General features: G+C 50.1%; 1 protein-coding gene across 1 annotated transcript in view; it reads left to right on the forward strand.

Annotated features, from left to right (window-relative positions):
• Positions 1 to 829: 829 nt before the first annotated feature.
• Positions 830 to 21,072, forward strand: part of LOC149354572 (aurora kinase C-like) — a 35,375-nt gene continuing 15,132 nt past the window's right edge. Inside the window, exons 1-4 of the mRNA XM_089576004.1 lie at positions 830 to 1,092; positions 9,887 to 10,004; positions 14,013 to 14,092; positions 18,326 to 18,464. Coding sequence (XP_089432130.1) covers positions 830 to 1,092; positions 9,887 to 10,004; positions 14,013 to 14,092; positions 18,326 to 18,464 — 600 coding nt within the window. The remainder of the gene's footprint in view (positions 1,093 to 9,886; positions 10,005 to 14,012; positions 14,093 to 18,325; positions 18,465 to 21,072) is intronic.

Consider the following 21,072-nt stretch of genomic DNA (forward strand, 5'->3'; position numbering starts at 1 on the left):
CCTCCACTATAGGGCACTCTTTTCTCTCGGCTCTCTCTCTCAATCCCTTCGTCCTATCGGCTGTCGGCGGGGTGTTCAAGTGGTGAGACAGTCGCTAGACCTTTCCTTTCCCCATAAACAATAATTATACTGCATCACACTGCTCCGAATAAGCATTTTTACCCTTGCCTGCTTCTGCCCCATTAGCAAGGACATCCATGCGGTAGAACCGGTAGGCTTGTAGCACAAAAGTGCAAGTACGTGCACGCTTCCAAGCAAGATACAGAGGTTGCTTTTCGGGCAATGATGAGCACATTTTTCAGGCACTCTCAAGTGATGACTTGAAGTTTATCAATATCCAACAAAAGGGATGTATGTAACGGCTGTATCTTGCCGGTAATCACCTCCTGGCGCAGTGGTGCAGCCACCAGTGGGGCTTATGAGACCCTGGTTGCTCCACCAGAGCTCCCGTATGGCTAATATTTGCGTAGGTCGTTCTTCGGGAGGCTGTTTTATCTCTCGACCAGTGATATGATGCGCAGTTCCACGGTGGGCAGGTGGCAATTGCACTGAATTTATTCGTATTTATTTGATATCTGGGTGGTGTAGTGAATTATGATGAACACGCCTGAACTATGATGAACGGGTCATGTTGCCTCCATGTCAGACGAAGAAGTTGACGACGAAGTGTTGGCGCACAACTTCAGCTCCCTGGCTGTCTAGAATGACTGCGATTCTACGGCCGGCCGCTGAGCTGTTTTGTGAACTGTATCTCCGAGTTCACTAGTGCACTAACCATCTTTCATTTGGCGGAGGTTGCGGTCGCCTGACGCCCTGGACCTTCGCAGCCATGCTCTTCCGCCCCACACCATGCCTAAGGACTCCGTGCCCAGTCCTGCCTCACCCACTCTGCGCTGGAGAGCTGCGGCAGCGTGATCCCGCTGTGTTCAGTGGCACCGGCGACCATGACGTCGAGGATTGGTTGGCATCCTATGAATGGGTGAGCACCCATACCAAGTGGGATGATGCCCTCAAGCTCAACAACGTCATATTCTACCTTGCGGACGATGCGAACCTATGGTTCCGAAACCACGAAGCCGACATCACCACGTGGTCAGCCTTCAAAACCAATTTATTTTTCTGACGTAATCGGAAGGCCTGCGGTGCGCAAGCTGCGCGCGGAACTACGCCTGCGAAGTCGGGCGCAGCTGCCTGGTGAGAATTTCACCAGCTACATAGAGGATGTTGTGAACCTTTGCACACGCGTGGATGCCTCTATGTCTGGGCGCTCCAAGATTGACAACATTATGAAAGGCATTGACGATGATGCTTTCCAGATGCTTCTGGCTCGCAATCCCACCACAATCGCTGACGTAATAACCCATTGCCAGAACTACGACGAACTTCGGAAGCTAGACATCCTCACCCGTTCTCCGCTCTAGCAGCAGGAGTCTCTTGCTTCCATCACGTCTGACACCGATCCGGCGCAACTGTCACCGCAGATCAAGCAGTTTGTTCGGGAGGAAGTCGCGTGTCAGCTCTCATTGATGCCCTTCAGTGACGACGCTGCGTCTCCTCTGGTAGCGCCATTGCAGGAGGTCAACCGCCATGCCGAAGCTCAATATCACCAACTATCTCCCTCATTCTTCATTCATTCCTCATTCTCATCCGCTCATTCCTACCTTCCAGGCAACGAATCCGCCCATAACTCCGCCCGAGAGCTAGCGTACCAGGCAAAGGGTGCAGACGGAGGAGGCAGTAGCTCTCAGAAGGATGTACTGACCGCACACCAGGAACTTACGCAAACCTACCGTCTGGCCCGCAAATAATATCCTTCCGGCCACAAAACGCTAAATGAAACCCAAGAAAACACCTGGCGCCACTTACAGATAAATACGTACCCTCATCCCACAATTTACTCGCGCATTTACACAGACAAGTACACGGGTACATGTAAATTCTGCCCTAAGCCAGCCAACTTCACGCCTATGATGTGGGGTTGCTCAAATATTCCCAAACGACATAGCAACATTGAAAATATGGAGCAGTGGGAGGCACTGATGCGCAGCTCAGATCCAGCCGCCCAAGTGGCGGCATGCAAGTGGGCTGCGGAGGCTGCCGGGGCTCAAGGGCTCCCGTCTGCCTGGGCTCAAGGGCTCCCGTCTGCCTGATCCCATCACCCTTCCCTATTAAATTTGCGCACAAATAAAGTCTTAAGCAACAACAACCAACCATCTCCGATAACCGCCAGGATGAGCTACGCAGAAGTGGAGGCGCGCTCCGTGCCCATGACTATTCCGCCTCGTCAGCCCGTCCTGCACACGGCCCCACGCGGCCCTACGACCAGCACCGGTATCTCCGCCGTCGTCGCAGCGGCTTTACATCCCGTGGCGCACATCGGATAACCGTCCCATCTGTTACTCTTGTGGGTACCCGGGATATGTCGTCCGCCACTGTCGCCGTCGCATGGTGGCTTCGCCAACCATCTCAACCACTGTGCATCCATCTCAGAAGCTTCATTCGGCTTCCGCATCCTCTAGACGCGTACGCTATTTACCGTCGTCCTTACGACACCCGACGTTCTCCATCATCATGCCGCCGCTCACTGTCACCAATGCGCCGTCGCCCTCCCTCCGTTGTGGAGGGAAACTAGGATCCGCAGTTCCGGAGGCAAGAACTGCGTGCTGTTCGAAAAGCTCAAGGCCTCCATTTTCCCCACGCAACATTCTTCAGGTCATCTTCGACGGACTGCCGGTACATGCGTGTATCGACACGGGTGCCTCGGTATCAGCGATTCACGAAAAATTCTGTTGCCGTTTACGCAAAGTCACGACATCATTTACGGGTCTCGCGCTCCGCACCGCTAGTGAAGAGCTCATTGCCCCTCTGGCCTCATGCACAGCGCGGGTCATCATTGACGATATATTTTATCCAGTCAAATTTTTGGTGCTGTCCTCATGCTGACATGATATAATTCTAGGGTGGGACTTCCTGTCGCACAACACCGTCATCGATTGCGCCCGCGCTGAAGTTGAATTTTCTGCTTTGTCTTGCGAGCTTACTACTGACATCTCTGCACCCTGGCCACTCAAGGTCACCATCGTTGAAGATGTCGAAATTGCGCCGGAAGCATCTGCCCTTGTTTCCCTTTCATGCCGTGCCGCGTCGGATAACGCGGTTTTTTTAAGCCGCCTGCTTCCTACGTGCGCCGCAAGAACCTGCCGCTACCGTCTGCTGTCCTCGAGGTCCGGGAGGCTGTCACGAAGATCCTGCTGTACAATCCATCCCCGTGTCTCCTTACCGTGCTCCCCGGTGAGTCACATGGCTGCATTCAACCTGTCTGCCTTCTCTATGGCCTTAATGTCCACGAAGTAGTCAGTGGTCCCTCAGTAAACGCCATGCCTTCCGAGCTCGCTACTGAAGCTCAGCCTGACGAACTTTTCCACGCCGCCATCGACGATACTCTTCCGTCCACCTACCGTGAACAGCTCTCAGCCCTTCTTCACACGTTCCACTCTGCTTACGATGCAGCCCATCAGCCTTTAGGCCGTACATCAACCGTGGCTCATCGCGTTGAGACCGGCTCCCATCCGCTCTTTTCGGCAGCGGCCCTATCGCGTGTCTACGGCTGAGCGTCAAGTGATAAGTGAGCACGTTGAAGACATGCTGCACCGTGGCGTCATCCATTTGTCTCACAGCCCTTGGTCTTCTCCGGTGGTGCTGGCCATGAAGAAAGACTGTTCTATCAGATTTTGTGTCGATTACCGGCGACTCAACAAAATTACCCACAAAGACAACTATCCGCTCCTCCGAATCGACGACGCTCTTGATTGTCTCCAAGGCGCAGAATACTGCTCCTCCCTTGACTTGCGTTCGGGCTACTGGCAGGTCCCGATGGCTGCCGCTGACCGTGAGAAGGCCGCATTCGTTACCCCGGACGGCCTTTACGAGTTCACCGTTATGCCATTCGGCCTGTGCAACGCGCCAGCCGCATTTGAAAAAAAGGTGGATAACGTCTCACGCAAGCTGAAGTGGCACACATGCCTCGGTTACTTGGACGATATCGTTGTCTTTTCGGCAGATTTCTCCACTCACCTCACGCGCCTGCAGCAGGTTGTGACTTCCATCACGACGCCGGCCTGCAGCTTAATCTGAATAAATGCCACTTCGGCGCCCGGCAGCTAACTATCTTGGGTCACATTGTACCTAAGAAATGCGTTCTCCCTGACCCGGCCAAACTCCGCGCTGTTGCGGAGTTTCCTAAGCCGACATCAATCAAGCAGCTTCGGAGCTTTATCGGTCTGTGCTCCTACTTTCGGCGCTTCGTCTGAAATTTTTAAGGCGGAAGCCTGTAATGCCTCATCGTTGTAAGCAGGAGTTCTCGACAGAAATGTCACGCTTTTCAATTGTTCGAAACGGTCGTGACGTCACAGTGCGCGAATTTCAAACGGGGCCAATTGTACTTTGGCTTGTAACCATGCAACCAATTAAAGGTATGGTATAGTGATGCTACAAGTTTAGTTAATTGCTTAAATACCCAATTAGTCTAATTAACTTTTCTAGTCAGGCCAGATAAATAAATAAAACTGAGTAGGAAACTGGTCGAGCTCGGAAATCGAACCCCGGTCTCCGGAGTGCGAGACGAGCTTGCTAACCACTCCGCCATGGCCAGCTCGATGGTTTGGAATGAACAAAGGCGCGTATAGTGAATACGGTGTCTTCGCTCACTCCCGCCTTCCGCCCTTCCCGTTACGGCGAGGTTTAGGTGTCCACCGAGATATCAGAGACGGATACATTTCCTTTCCTCAAAAACCAATTTCCCGACGAGCAACGCGTAGAACTGAACGGGCGATGGCGTTGTATGGACCCCCTGACAGCGTTGCAAGACGCTGTCGCGTTCCACTCTTACACGCGAAGCTTAACATCTGAACCACACATCAGTGACACAAGCAGCAACACCGCGCTAAAGGCTTTCGCCTCACCGCACTTTAGGTCAACAAAGTGCCCCCGTGAATTTTTACGTCGATCATTGCGCCACTCACGAAACTTATTGAAACCGACAACCACCTGTCCGCTTGGTCACCCGAATGCGAAGACGCGTTCACCACGCTGCGCCGTCTTCTCATCTTGTCGCCCATACTTCGCCACTGCGACCCGACAGCCCCTACCGAGGTACATACGGATGCAAGTGGCGTCGGCCTCGGAGCTGTCCTGACTCAGCGGAGGGTTGGTTTTGAGGAATACGTCGTTGCGTATGCGAGTCGGGTGCTCAGCAAGGCTGAATGCAAGTATTCCGTTATGGAGGAGGAATATTTAGCGATCGTCTGTGCGCTCCGGAAAATTCGACCCATCTGTACAGCCGCCAGTTTGATGTCGTCACGGACCATCATGCGCTTTGATGGCCGGCCAGCCGCCCTGACAGATGGGCTCTCCGCCTTCAGGAGTTCGACATCCACGTTGCATATCGCTCTGGCCGCAGGCACATGGACGCCAGCGCTCTATCTCGATCTCCTCTGCCCACCACCGCTGCATGCTCATCGGTGCCAGAAGCCATCCTCTCGCCTCTTACTGCCTCTGATATTGTTGCGGAACAGCCCCGTGGCTGCGTCGATCGTCGAAGTCATGACCAACGCTACACTGATGCGCCTTCGCACACCCTCCACCGCCAAGCACCCCATTTTTCCCTCCACGATGCCCTGCTCTACCGCGGTAACCGCACGCAAGATGGTCCACGGTGGCTCCTCGCGATCCCTTGCCATTGACGTTCTGAGATCTGTGCCTCGTCTCACGCTGACCCACAGTGCTCCCACACTGGTGTGTTGAAGACGTTCCAAAGAATCTCTCAACGTTATTATTGGCGGGGAATGTACGGGTACATTCGCCAATACGTCCGCTCCTGCATCGCCTGTCAGCAACGCAAGTCTCCCGCGCTTCGTACGAGCGGCCCCTTGCAGCCATTACCGTGCCCGGCCCGCCCATTCGATCGTGGTGGCGTCGATCTCTACGGCTCGCTCCCCTGAACGTTCTCTGGGAACCGCTAGATAATTTTTGGCGTCGACCAGCTAATCCGATATGCACAGACCGCCGCACCACCCGCTGCCACTGCTCGCGACGTTGCCCCCTTCCTGGTGCACAATTTTGTTCTTCGCCACGGTGCGTCGCGCGAGTTGCCGAGTGACCGAGGTAGAGTCTTCCTTTCGGACGTGGTGGAAGCCCTCCTCCAAGAGTGTTGCATCATTCATCTGACTGCCACTGCCTACCACCCTCAAACTAACGGGCTGACTGAGCGGTTTAATCGCACAGTCAGCGATATGCTCACCATGTACGTCTCGTCAGATCAGTCTAACTGGGACGTTGTCCTTCCTTTCGTGACGTACGCATACAATACCACCGCCCAGTCAACCACCGGATTTTCCCCTTTCTACCTGTTGTATAGCCGCGAGCCGTCCTCCACAATGGACACGCTTTTTCCGTACACTCCGGATGCCTTCGAATGCACTCTCCTTTTCGAACTCGCCAAGCACGCCGAGGAATGTCGCCAACTGGCCCGTTCTTTCACCTCGGTCTCCGAAGGTCGCCGAAAGCATGAACACGACACACCCCGCACGTTTTCTCTCCGGAATCATTAGTTTGGCTTTGGATCCCTTCGAATACACCGGGACACTCTTCGAAATTTCGCAGAGAACATCATGGCCCTTACCGCGTTGTCGAATCAACGTCCCCTGTTAATTATATTGTAGAACCGCTTACACCCTCTTCGGACTTGCGTCGTCGCGGGCGTGAACCTGTCTATGTCAGTCGCCTCAAGACTTATTACGACCTGCTCCTCTTGCCATCACCTTAGGCCGCCAGGATGGCTCCTCTTCCATCTCGGGGCCATTGTAGTGAACTATGATGAACTCGCCTCCATGGCAGACGAAGAAGTTGACGACGAAGTGCCGGCGCAGCTCCAGCTCTCTGGCTGTCTAGACGATTCTGCTGCCGGCCGCTCAGCTGTTTTGGGAACTGTATCGCCGAGTTCACACGAACCCTCTTTCAGTGCCAAAATTGGGTGGGTGGGCCACCTTCCTTCTCGTGGCAAGGACCAACGGAAGGACGCAGTTTTTGTCGTGAATGGGACTTCGTATGCCATCGCATTAAAATTATAGGTGTGACATAAAGTAGATTGGTTCATGGGATTTGACGTCCCAAAGCGACTAAGGTTATGAGGGACGCCGCAGAGTAGGGCTACGGGTAATTTCGACCATCTGGGGTTCTTCAATGTGCACTGATATCACAGTATACGAGGTCTGTTAGAAAAGTATCCGACCATTGCCCGAAGAAAAAAAACTGGCATAACTGGAGCGTTGCAAACCTAGTCACCTTCAAAGTAGTCTACTTGGGACTCCACACACTTCTTCCAGCGGTGCTGCCATTGTTGGAAGTGTTCCGAAAAGACCCCCTTCGGAATGGAGTTTAGCTCAGTTGTCGTTGCAGCCATAATGTCCTCTCTTGTCTGAAATCGCGCTCCTTTCAATAACCTCTTGAATTTGGGAAACAGCCAGAAGTCGCAGGGGGCCATATCAGGAGAGTAAGGAGTCTGCTGAACTACAGGAGCCTGGTTTTTCGCCAAAAAAGTCCGAATGAAGTGCTAGGAATGATGGATGCGCCACTTTCCTCTTGACCTCAACTCCGGTCTCTTGTGCCGCACAGCACGACGTAGGCGACGGAGGACATCCCTGTAGTACTCTTTGATCATTGTTTGACCCTATGGGGTGCGTACTCGTGGTGTGCCACTCAGAGGGAGTCAAAGAAAGCAGTCAGCATCACTTTCACATTGATGCGCACTTGGCGGGCCTTCTTTGGTCTTGGTGACGTGTAATGCTTCCACTCTGACGACTGGGATTCTGTTTCCGGGTCGTACCCGTACACCCAAGACTCGTCACCAGTGATTATGGTGTTGGTGAAGTCGGGGTCACTGTTTGTGGAATCCAGCATGCCCTGTGACACTTCAACATGACGCTGCTTTTGCTCCACTGTGAGCAGCTTCGGCACGAATTTCGCCACAACTCTTTCCATGGCCAAATCTTCGTTGATAATGGAATGTGCAGAAAAAATGCTCATGTCCACCTCTTCCGCAATTTCTCGAATAGTCAAACGATGGTCCTGCATCACCACAGCGTTCACTTCGGCAATTACCTGGTCATTTCGGCATGTTGATGGCCGATCGGAGCGTGGCTCGCTCTCCATCGATGTGCGGCCATCTTTAAACCAATTGTACCACTGCTTAATCTGTGTGCTGCTCATAGCATCGTCACCAAAACCGTCTGAATATTCCGAATGGTTTCCACTTGGCTGTCGCCCAGTTTATGGCATAATTTGATGCAGTAGCGCTGCTACTGTTACTCCGCCACTTTCCTTCCTATAAAATTCCGACGAGAGCACTGCGCACTGCCTCACTCAAACGCTACGTCCCAGCGACTGACGCTATCCGCAGGCAGGAAAAAATTCGTGCATGCGCACGAAGGTTCAAGGTCGGCTGATGCAAGCGCGCTTGTTTCATATCCATCAGCTGTTTGCAAAAAAAAATAATGTCGGATACTTTTCTAACAGACCGCGTACACTGGCCTCTACATTTCGTCTCGATCGAAATGCTACCAGCGCGGCCTGGGTCGAGCCCGAGTCTTTCGGGTCAGCAGTCGAGGCCCGTAGCGACTGAGTCAGTGTGGCTGCTTGTGTAACATACAGACACAGTAAGAGAGCCGAATTGGTCAGGGGAACAAACCCGAGTTATTAATATCCTAGTTGAAATCAAGAAGAAATGGGCCTGAACTGGGCATGTAATGCAAAGGCAACGTAGCCGGCGATCCCTTTGGATAAGGGAGTGAATTCTAAGAGAAGTCAAGCCTAGAAGGCGGCGTCGTTGTCCGGCGGGCGCATGGGATGAGGAAGCCTGCAACGATCGGGTGGCCGCAGCTGGCGCAGGACAGGGCAAGTGGGAAGGACATGGGAGAGGCCTTTGTCCCTCAGTTGACGTAGTTAGTCTAATAATTATAGACGTAATAGCCGGGAAACCATACTATTCTGGAACGAAGTAAACAGGTCTTAAATGGTAATGCAGCTCTACAAAACAGAGCTCACGATTTTGGAGTATATCAACTTGGAATCAGCGAAGCTTTCCTGTATTATTTTGGTTTACTGGGGCATCTTTCAAGAATAACGTAGAACTACACGTATGAGCTGGTGGAACCTAGCTGCCACCAGCTTAAAGTCGCGCGCATGTGTCATGTGATTCAGCTATAGAAAGCCATTAATTTTAAGTAAATAAAAGTTTCTGCATACAGTCGGGAGTCAAACCCACGACTCTTTGGTCGCCAGACAGGCGGCTACCGACTAGGTCACGGAGGCATGTTGACTTGGCAGCGGAACAAGGGAGGGGGGGGGGGGGGGAAGGAGGGGTGATCTGTGTGTTATATTGGTTTAATATTGGAGCTATTTAATGTGGTAGTGAAGGGTTCTAGAGGCGTACTACTTAGTGAGATACTAATCAGAACAACATTATGTGCGTATAAACTGCAGTGTGGAAGAGTTTAAAGACAAGAATGTGCAAACTGTGTTGCGATAATCGTGATGAATGCGTGAATGAAAACAAAGAACAGCGACTATATATGAAGAGAATCAGCTGAAGGGAGCCATTAGCGCTGTCGCGTCGTATCCTTAAAGGCAGGCCTTTAGTGTCCCCGCAACTCTTTGTCCTTCCCACGTGCGCCGCTTTACGCTGATATGAGAGGAGCCACAGGGGGCACACTCGTTTTCTCGTATCGCTTGAGTTTCGGTCGCATTTCACCGATTTATTAGGTGCAAGTTTTACTTCGTGAGTTTTTTTTGCTCCTTCCTCCATGTTTCAAGAATTTCTATTTGACTGCAGCTCGGTGAAACACTGGAAAAGGGAGGATTTCGAGATGGGGCGGCCACTGGGCCGTGGCCGATTTGGAAGAGTTTATCTGGTGCGCGAAAAGAAGACGAAGTACATTGTGGCACTGAAGGTGAGTACAGAGTAAGCCTAGAGATCAGTGCATGTAGTTGGAGTTACAAGCATTGTATTCGTGTTGTGAGCATCCGTTTTTTACAGGACGTCATTGCTGGCGTATGACTTCATTATCCTGTCATATAGGAACTGGTATGTGGTGCATCAGCGGCCGCTGGATGGCCTCCTGTGTATGCTGTGATGCATACAGCAGTCGGCATGTAGTGTCAAAACCCACGCATGCACTGGTACTTAAGGCAGGCCTACCATGAGCAGGGGTAAACGGACACAACCCCAGAAGGCAAGCGGTCGCAAATGGAAATTAAGAGGACGAGAGAATTCAAATCTCATTGTTCGTTGATTTCAATGAATTACACATGAGGGAAACTGAGAGCGCATTGCGCCCAATTTATTTATTATGCTTCTTCCTTAAAAATACGGTGGCTATTAATTCACACCAGCTTGATCCTAACTGACCCTAGAGACTCGTCGAATTCACGCGTAAAGAGTGTAAGAGCCATAACTTTCGCATAGATCCTTTGCAGAAATGGCAGCCCCGTGTATTAAAGCGAATAAAAAAATACTTTTAGCACAATTTACAATCTCGCACGTAAAGTAGCGCAGTTAAAAGTAATCGGGTCAGATATGTCCCCTGAGGGCCATGGCCACCCTGAAAATGTGGGATAAAAATGAACTCGGGCCTCGTTTAGGGAAACATGAAAAAAAAATATTAATTGTAAACAAATCGCTGTCTTGGCTCTCCTTAAAAACGCTCTTTGTGGAAAGGTGCAAAACATAAGCGTAGCGGAAAACCACGACGACGGACAAAAGGGAGAGAACTCACACCCACAACCCCCTTTTGTCCGTCGTCCTGGTTTAGCGCTACTCTTGCGTTATGGATCATTACCGACTTGCCCAAATTTCCACCCTGCTGGAAAGGTGCAAAGCACAGAATGCAGTGCGGGGCGTGGCATGTTTCACACGCGTCGTCAGCGCGTACTGCCAAATGGTGGGTCACCAGCGGTATAGCTTTTTATTGACGAGGTGCGCGGGGGTCGTATTTAGTGGCTCGGTAGTACACCTTTTTTTTTCTTCTTGATTTTTCTTTGTCATGAAGGCCTAAGCAACTGATACGACGCTCTCGCCAAGCGGTACAGTAATGAAGTATAGCTGCAGGAATCTCCGCAGTGGGAAATAGAAGTTCCCATCCATAAACCATGTGCTGCTCTCGGCCAACAACTTCAAGCAATTTGCGCTGTCGAGTACAAGTAGCTGGGTTTCAGCGTTTGAACCACTATCGTAGCAGAGGAAGTGCTCTGGCTGGCTGCTGGCAGTCTACGGCGGCGGAACAACAAGGTCGCTGAGGCTGACAGGATTCGGCGGGTAGATTTTGCTCCGCTGTTGGTGAATGCTGCGTTTCAGGCTGTGCTCGCTGCTCGTGCGACATTTTCCTTAAGGTCTCTGACTGCATCTGTGACAATGGCGGCAGGCTTGTTTTTCGAGACAAGAGTGGTCTCTTTCATTTGCTGCTTTGTTTTAGCGATATTTATAGCAACATTATCTACGGGGAGATTGGGGGAACTCTTAGGTGGAACTCTTTAGAGGTATTCTCCACAACTAAAGTAGCTCTGCAGCTCTTGCGTTTAACACAGCACCAGCGGGTGCCAGAGGCGTTATTTTTGGTCTCGCGTACATAAAGCCGTCAAGGCTCAACTTAATGCCTCCTTTTCTCGACTTGATGATCTCCATTATAAAAATAAATACCGCAGCGTTTAAATGAATACTGGGACAAGTGTCCAACTTATAGCGCTCTGCATACCTTTACACCATGTCTTCTAACCTGTCCACTTGCCGTTGCAAGAGCTGGTGCAAGCGCGAAGCTGCTGTCTCCAGATGCAACATAGGCGCTGAACTACCACCCCCTAAATGCTGTATCGAGCTCATGTGTTAGCTCGATGATAGTGTACAGGACGTGCGCAGTGCTTGGGCCATGCTATATTAACCTATAAATATGATGCCCAGCAATAAACGTATGGTCATGATGTGAAGTGCTTTTATTATGATCTGATACATATATAGACATTTTTGTACAGTTGCTTTCTGCATTATACGAATTTCTGTCTGTATTTCGCATGTATCTAGTCTGTGTATCATGATGTCCTTCTCATCTAATGTTCTGTTGCAAAATCTTCCGAGCCCTGTGCCCTGTGCGTTAAGGTTACTATACAGTTGCGTTTATGGGTCAGTGATTTGTTCCTACGTCACACAACTTAAATCTGCGCGTACATGCATGCGAGGCGGCTGGATGCTCATGTCACTGCGGGTTACGAGATGTTTGATGCCACCCGTTTGGGGACATTTTTTCCTACTTCTCAAATGGGGACGTTTTTTCCGAAGATGTTTTTTTTTCCGGAACCCAGGCACTGCCTTACGGGCAAAGGTGCCCAGGTGGCACGGGAACTATCCCACTGCGCAATCAAAAATTGCCGTCGTCAGTCGCTTGGGCCGCAGTAAGCGCGATACCACAATCTAGACGATTAGAGGCGCATCTTTGATAAGATTCCTTGCCTGGGTGCTCTAGACATAGCGCAGTCAGCTGACGCTTGATACATGTGGCTGCTACAGAGCGCGGTAGTTCATGCCTTAAAGCGCAGGCATTTGCGGCGTAGGAAAGCACTGCGAGTCCGAAAAGAAAAATTCTTGCTCCTTCCGCTGGGCTGCATGGTACTGCGCTCTGAGTGACACGGCAAACTTCATTGCAGGTTGGGCATTCAGCACGGGATGCGAAAGCTGTGATGTGAAAGGCGACCAGATTTGCAAGACTGTAACCGCGCGCAACTGTTCCTACGACGTTCGAGGTTGTCATAGGTGCTTTCAGTGCCTCATCTCGAAAGTCATTCGTCATCTTTAAATTGGGCGCAGCCCGATAGCGGCGAGAATTTCGTTCCTTCATGATCGCCGAGCACAGTTGGTGCTACCGCCGTCGCCGAATTATTTTCGTTTGCTGGCGCAATATCGGCCCATAAAGCATTAAACTTTAGCGCAAGCCTGTCCGTCTTCCTTCTCGACTGCCTGCCTTCACCACTACGTGACAATGTTTGAACAACTTAGATTGCTTAACTGGAACATTTTAATATTGCTGCATTACTGTTTGCCTTTCGACTGTAATATTTCATTAAGTAGCCAACACACAGATTGCTTCTGTACTCAGTGTAAGGAAGCACTGCTCAAGGGACGGAGAGCTGTGATAACATTGCCAACAAAAATCGTGAAATTTACTAACCAGAGCTATAATTTCAGACCAAAAAAAGTCACAAGGTTGCTGCCATGTTGTTTACTACTCTGATGGTCTCACGCAGGCTGTTAAAAATGCAAGGCATTTGAAGCGATTAGCGTGATGCACTCTAACTACAGGAAGAAATGGTGGATAAACGTTGTGCGTGCGACCGCAGCTGAGGCCTAGCGGTTGCAGCATCCACCTCGTGTGCGGAAGAAGTGTGTGTGTGTATGTGGGGGGGGGGGGGGGGGAGGGCTGCGATATTCGATCCCCAGTGCCTCCAGGTACCCACCGCCGGCTACCAATGGATACAAGCTTTCGCCTGGCCTGGTGGTCTGCTTGTGTGTGGGGTGGGGAGGAAATGCTTAAAAAATAGGTCTCTTTCCTAGGGTGCACCCAGAGCATCTTGCGTCATTGTGCGCTGTGGCCAAAGCTTTCCTTGCGCCATATTCAGCGAATATTTGTAATGTTTCTTTGTTCAGTCTTCAAAGGTGCCGACACGCGGCTTTATCGCCTCGTTTGTGACACAAGACGCGACCAGATTTACATCGATTGATCGCATCCAGGCGGAGTCGATTCTGCGTTGTTCCAGAATTTGTCAACAACTTTGCACGCCTTATCTCGAAAGTTCGCTATCAGCTTTAAATTTACTTTTAGAAGCACTTTTTGCTGTCTTCCTCACTGCCTGGACTCGCGTCACCACTTCGGGAAAACATAAATTAATCTTCATCACGAACGTTGTGCTTGCAGGTATTGTCCAAGGCCGAACTTGTACGCTGTCGGGTTGAGCATCAATCGATCCGAGAGATCGAAATCCAGTCAACTATGAGGTAAGTTTGCTCGGTTTGCGACCCGCATGGGCACGAAAGGGCTGTCAGTGCATCTTCTAACACACTGAGTCGATGTACATTCGTGCTTGAAGATTATCCTGCTCCTTGTGTTCTTTTAGAGCATTAGCTGTTAAGGTAAAGATTCCCGGTCTGCGTCTAGTAGACGGGGCTGTCAACATCCGGAGTTCGGTGGACACCTCAACCGCGCGATGAGGAAAGGGCGGAAGTAGGGAATGAAAGCAGGAAGAGAGAGACGGGCCGTAGTGAAAGGCTCCGGATAAATTTCAACCTCGTGGGGCTGTTCAAAGGGCAACCTGGGTTTTTGAGTCGATAATCGCATCGCATTCTTTAGAGTCCCTTCTATCCGGCAAAAAATCGCTTTTAAAAATAGAGCAGAAGAACTTCAAGACTGCAAAAACTGGGAAACCGAAACTGGATTTAGACCAAACTGACGTCACTACAAATGTACCTGTGACATTACGAATACTGTCACAAATTTTTCGTGTGCGCGTTGATTGGCTAAAATGGTGAATGTAGGTGAAAGCTGGGATTATAATTTTTTTTGATACCTCAAAGGCCCCTGGTATGGGTCATTTGTCTGAAATGAATAAAAACAAGCTGGAAATTTTCTCCTTCAGTGAGTGCAGAGCCATTATCGTCGAGCGCGCAAACACTGACGTCACACACACAACGTTGCCCGTAGAAGCTGCCCAGATCTGATTCTACGAAATAGGAAATTTTAAAACTAATTTGGTATGCAAGAAGGCACCTCCCGACTGTGAAATTTGGCACTAGGGACCGTAAGACTGAGGAAGATGTACCATGAAATCTTTCGTAGGAAAAGAATCGGAGTTCCCCTTTAACGTGCACCTACAAAGCACAGCAGACGAGCGTCTTTTTTGCATTTCGCCTCCTTCGAAACGCGGCCGCTGCGGCCTGGACTGACCTAGCGTTTCGTCCGGCCGGAGTGCTGGGCACGAGACGAGAAAGCGTTATGCACGACGAGAGACGCACGCCTAATTCATACCGCTCCTCTGCATTATGGGCTGCCCCTTTCACTCAGTCCATCACGGCACAGTACAGGAGTCCACTCAGTGTGGGACTGCTACTGGTTCTTATCTTTCCGGATAACTAGTAATAACCGAGACGCCGACGCGCTCTCTGCGGCATTTCACCTCGCTGCTTTAGGCGAACGCACACCGTCAGCACAGAGGATGGGTGGCCGTGTCTCAACCTACAGGGTCTGTCCTGAAAGTAATGAGACTAGTCGCAGTGTGGCGCGTGCTCGCGCTAGATCGGGAAACCGCTTTTGGGGGAAGGAACGGGAACCTTCAGCTTCACAATGCGACGAGCTTAGTTGGCTGCGTGCAGGCGAAGCGAGTGGACATCTTCGAGCGTGTACCCATATTTTGTCGCTGCGTCGAGGAATCCATGGAGCGAACATTGGAACAGCGCTACGCGGTGAATCTTTGCAATAAACTGGGTAAGTCACCTACCGAGTCAATCAACGTGATCAAGACAGCATGTGGGAACGATGCAATGTCCACGTCGTGTGTTCTAATGGCACAAGGCATTTAAAAACGGTCGTGACGACGTTCACAACAAGCAGCGGTCCAGGCGCCTGTCGGTGACGGTTACGGACGGTAACGTTGACTGTGTGGTCCTGAACGTCTTCACGGCCATTTGTAAATGCTTTGTGCCATTGGAACCCTTGCGATCCGGACATGGCATCATTACCACATGCTGTCAAATGTCTCGGTCGGTAATTTATTCAGTTTATTGCAAAGCTTCACCGCGTCGCGCTGTTCCATGGTTTCCTCGACGCAGCGACGAAACAGGGGTACACGTTTGAGCGCGTCCACTCGCTTGACCTGCGCGAAGCCAACTGAGGGCTTTGCATTGTGAAGCTGAATGTTCCCGCTCCTTCCCCGAAAAGCGGTTTCCAGATCTAGAGCATGCACGCGCCACGCAGCGACTAGTCTCATTACTTTCAGGACAGACATGTCATGACAGTTGGCGTCGCAACACGCCTGTTGGGTTCTTTGGTTGCTAAGATATGGGCAGGACTTAGCCGTCAGCTCGGGAAACTTCATTGCTGGGGAACACTTATAGTTCGCTGCCAGCCCCGGAGTCACCATATGCGGCTCAAGCTCGCGTAAACCAACGCCACAAAAGGCAAAACCTATGGAGCTATGTTTGGCGGCATCCGAAGACTCCCGGCAGGGCGTGGGCAAACGCTTATGTAATATGGCATCAAATCGTCTAATGAGGTCATCAGGAGCTTCACCACAATCATTTGATGCTGCTACACGAAGCCTACGCATCATCGCGGGTTTAACAGGCAATTGAATTACTACCATTTTATATGCTAGTGCAAAAACAAACTTGATGTGCTTTATTTGCAAGAATGTTACAATCAATTGCTTGAATCTCTACGAATTCGCGACAAATGGTCCAGTTTCACTTTAAGAAACCAGTGCAGTCGCTTTTATCATGCGTCAGTGTTGTTGCTTATTTCATGTTTTAATTGTGTTCATTTATGATTCAGGAAAATCGTCAACGTGGGGAATATAGGCAGGCGTAATAATTGCATTGGCTTTCTTTCTTACGTACACGAAACGTACATATATAGCTTTCATCGTCACATGCGCAGACGGGTCGCCCAAAGATCACAATCGACATGATGAAGCACGCTACAGGAATCTCTTCTCAGCCGTGTACAATACAACTGCAGCATCACTTAAGCGCTGGCTGCCTTCCTTTTTGATAAATACCGCTTCTAACAGCGTCCTGGCTTTTGTGTACTTCCTTCTACCGAGAATGCATATGTCAGTGTAGCATGTCTCACAAGTACGAGACTCGCACCTTTTAATGCGCTTCGCTAAATGCGTACATTCCTTCATCTGTTCCACATTTCACTCATGTTCCTTTGCTCGCTCACTGACACACCGTCCAGTTTGTCCAACGTAGGAGTGGTCGCATGACAGGGGGACTAGGTAAACCACCCCTTCAGCGGTTTTACAAAATCTCCCTGTGCGAGTCCCGTACTGCACTTACGTGCGCATTCTAGGTAAAAGTAAATACATAAATAACAAGAGCCAGGGTACTGTTACAAGCGTGCTTCATCATGGCGATCATGACTTTTGGGCGACCTTTTTGCCCATGTGCCGATGAAAGTCATACAGGGTGTTTCACCTAAGACTGCACATTTTTCAAAAATAGTCTTTTTGAGTTAGAACAGCGCTTTTTCGGCATGACATTGTCTGTGATGTGGTGCACCATAATACAGCTGAAGATGTGCTAACTCGCAGGCTGGTTGACTAATATTGAATAATGAACTTTTTAACTATAACGGTTAGGCTCGTTAATTATTGAGAGGCGTGTAGCCCACCGTAGTTAACATCCATATCAGCTTTTAAAATTTCGAAACGCGGTTACCCTCGACACTGTGGCTCAACAAATTTTGGCTACATCGCGTGAAAATACACGCGCTTTCGAGAACCTGGCAGGTACAGCAATCTCTCCTGTGCACGTAACTCGTCGAAATAGCCAAAATTTGTTGAGCCACAGCGGCGATGGTAACCCTTTTCTCGAAATTATAAAAAGTGATATGGATATTATGTACGGCGGACTATACACGCCTCTCAATAATCGGGGAGCCTAACATGTATAGTTAAAAAGTGAACTATTCAATATTACTTAACCAGTCTGCTAGTTAGTACATCTTTAGCTGTATTACGGTGTACCACATCACAGACAATACTGTGCCGAAAAACCGCTGTTATAACTCAAAAAGACTGTTTTTGAAAAATGTGCGAAGTCTTAGATGAAACTCTCTGTATATGTAAGTACGTTTGGTGTGCATCATAAACTAGTTGGAAGTGACATTTCGTCCTGTTCTATACCTTCGTGCTTTCTCGTATGTTTTGGAGTTGGAAATCAAGAATTAAGACAGCCGCCGCGGTGGCTCAGTGGTTATGGTGCTCGGCTGCTGACCCGAAAGACGCGGGTTCGATCCCGGCCGCGGCGGTCGAATTTCGATGGAGGCGAAATTCTAGAGGCCCGTGTACTGTGCCATGTCAGTGCACGTTAAAGAACCCCAGGTGGTCGACATTTCTGGAGCCCTCCACTACGGCGTCTCTCATAGCCTTAGTCGCTTTGGGACGTTAAATACCATAGACCGTAGACCAGGCATAGAATTAAGACCACTCCACTGTGTGCTTCCCCTTGCAGGCACCCAAACATATTGCACCTCTACAATTGGTTCCACGACGAAGATAAGGTGTACCTTATCCTTGAGTTCGCGCCCAAGGGGGCACTGTTTGACGAGCTGGTTCGAGAAAAACGGTTCACCGACGCCCGAGCCGCCACTGTGAGTGCTCTGCCATCTTCTGCTCACCTTCTGCTCCTCATCACAGAGCCATGGCGCTTTTCCCAGGCAGTCTTCAAATGCTATGGCAAAAGCGCCGTGCCACTGAGCACAAGCCATGAGGAGACTTGCTCTACTTTGAAGAACAGCCTAATGAAGGGCTATGGAGTGTTGGGGATTTTTAGGCGCCACAGTGAAAACGCCATTGAAAGCTTAGAGGCGAGCAGGCAAATGTGCGCACTTCAGCGCTGGCTGACGAGAACCAGGCAGTTTTTTTACAGCTTCAAGAATTAAGTACAACCCGCTAGCGGCACTTGGGAAAGAATCGCTAAGATACTTCATGTTTGCGCCGCCACGCGACCAGAATTAGCTGCGGGTTTGTGAAGCTAATGATGCTGATTACCTCTTTATTACCAGAGATACATTAGTTGTGCGGGCGAGGTCTTCTTCTATCGACCTATAGTAATCTCTTCATCTTGGCTTGGAACTAATGTTCAGAAAATGTGAGGACGTTTGAAGCTTGCGGGATAAGCCGATGCAATAGATTATGCGGAAGGTTTTCACCGAAACGGGACACATGACTTGATGAACCCATAAAGACCGGCTGATGGTAGCAGGCCTTCTCGAAAACCATAAAGGCTATGGCAGGAGGAATTCTGTTCTGCCATGCAGTTGGTACACTGTGATTGAACTCTCAGCTCAAACACTCCTTGAAGAGGATATTTGAAATGAGAAAAGAAAACGAGACGATTAAGCGTGGTTAGGCCAGATGCAAGGTTGTCTATAATACGCTTGCATTATTTAGAGCACAGGCCACCGAATGTTCATGCCGCGTACAGGGACTAAAAAGCGAACCGATAATTTACAATATATATAATTTTAAAACTCGCCCTTACACGCCTCGCGGCGCCCTGGGTGCAACGTGTCACGCAGCTCACATTATGTCGGCAGAGGAAGGATGTCACTGGTTGGCTGTGCCGTCTCTATCTGACGGCACGCAGCCACCGTGGCTGCGTCCGGAAGCTCCCTCTTCCGCACGCGTCGGCAGCCGGCGGAGGGACCGAGTGTGTGGGGCCGGTAGAAGCACGCCGACATTTCACCGTGCAAAAAGTGACGAGAGGACACCGAAAGGCGAGAAGACGCGTAAATTCAGATTTTGACTACAGAAAACTCAGCTTCCACAAAACGCATTTTAAAAATTATTGCTGGAGGATATTTGCGAAGCGGCGTCCTTTAACATCCTCTGCATACCGGAACTTTATTCGGAGCCCCTTTCAGAGTTCTTTTAAGGGCAGGACGTGAGAGCGGTAATAGGTTCATGGCCATATATGCGGATTTGTGTTGTGTGTTGCGCTGGGTTTAGCGACACATAAGCATCTACGGCTATCATTCGCCCAACTCAACATGCGGAATTGGTCATTCTCTACTTTATATTCATAGATCGCTGGGAGTCCTCATAACATTCCTGGCGCAGTGTGGTGCAGCGGTCAAGCGATGCGTCACTGCCCTGCGATGGCAGGTGCTGCCACCGGTGCGGGTTTTGAGAACCAAGTTTCTGTTCACAAGCAATATCTCGCGGCCACTCATTAAATGAACTGCCGCTTAGCAGGGCGGGCAGTTTGCTCACAATCCGATGGGCAGGTTTTGATGACTTTAGAAGGTACGGGACCAGGACAGTTTGCCTACACCCCGGTCGGCACACACAGGGGCCTCACACACAACGGCTGAGCAGCTGAGAGCTCTAGCGCTTATGCCATGGAGGTTGGCTTAGCACGTTCCATGTGTAGGGATGTGTTTGACTGCGAAAAATTGATTCCGTGCACGACACTGATGGAGTTTAGTAGGATGCGAAAAGAAACGTGAAGGACTGTTGGAACAATAATAGTCAGATTACATTTCTGGTTTAGGACGATGCATATCATAGCGTGTGGTCGGTCACTAAGTGCTAATGTGGAGTGTTTAAAAATATTGAGCAAACATTAGGGGTGGCTTTGCAGTGCTGTGAAATAAAATCATATGTGCAGCTCACTTATTGACAGAGTGGTACTTGCCAGCTAAGTGGCGGGAATATATTATCATCCGCAGCCTAACTACAACCAAAGCAGGGCAAAGGCCTCTCCCATGTCTCTCGAATTGACGCTGTTCTTTGCCAGCTGCGGCCCCCGTATCCCCGCAAACATCTTAATTTCATCCGCCCACCGAACTTTCCGCCGCCCCCTGCTACGCTTGCCTTCTCTTGGAATCCACTCCGTTACCTTTGAGGACAAGCAGTTATCTTCCCTTCGCATTACATGCCCTGCCCAAGCCCATTTCTTTCTGCTGATTTAGGTTAAGAGGTCATTAACCCGCGTTTGTTCCCTTAACTACCCTTCGCGCTTCCGTTCTCTTAACGTTACACCTATCATTTTTGTTTCCATAGCTCGTTGTATTGTCCTTATCTTAAGCTGAACCCTCGTTGTTAGCCTCCACGTTTCTGCCCCATAGATGAGTGCCGGTAAGATACAGCTGTTGTATACTTTTCTGTGGAGGGATATTCGTAAACTCTCAGGAATGACATGAGAGAACCTGCCATATGCGCTGCACCCCATTCTTATTCTTCTAGTTATTTCGC

Source organism: Amblyomma mixtum, chromosome 3, assembly GCF_055824585.1.
Source record: "Amblyomma mixtum isolate Tamu chromosome 3, ASM5582458v1, whole genome shotgun sequence".
NCBI classification, from domain to species: domain Eukaryota; kingdom Metazoa; phylum Arthropoda; class Arachnida; order Ixodida; family Ixodidae; genus Amblyomma; species Amblyomma mixtum.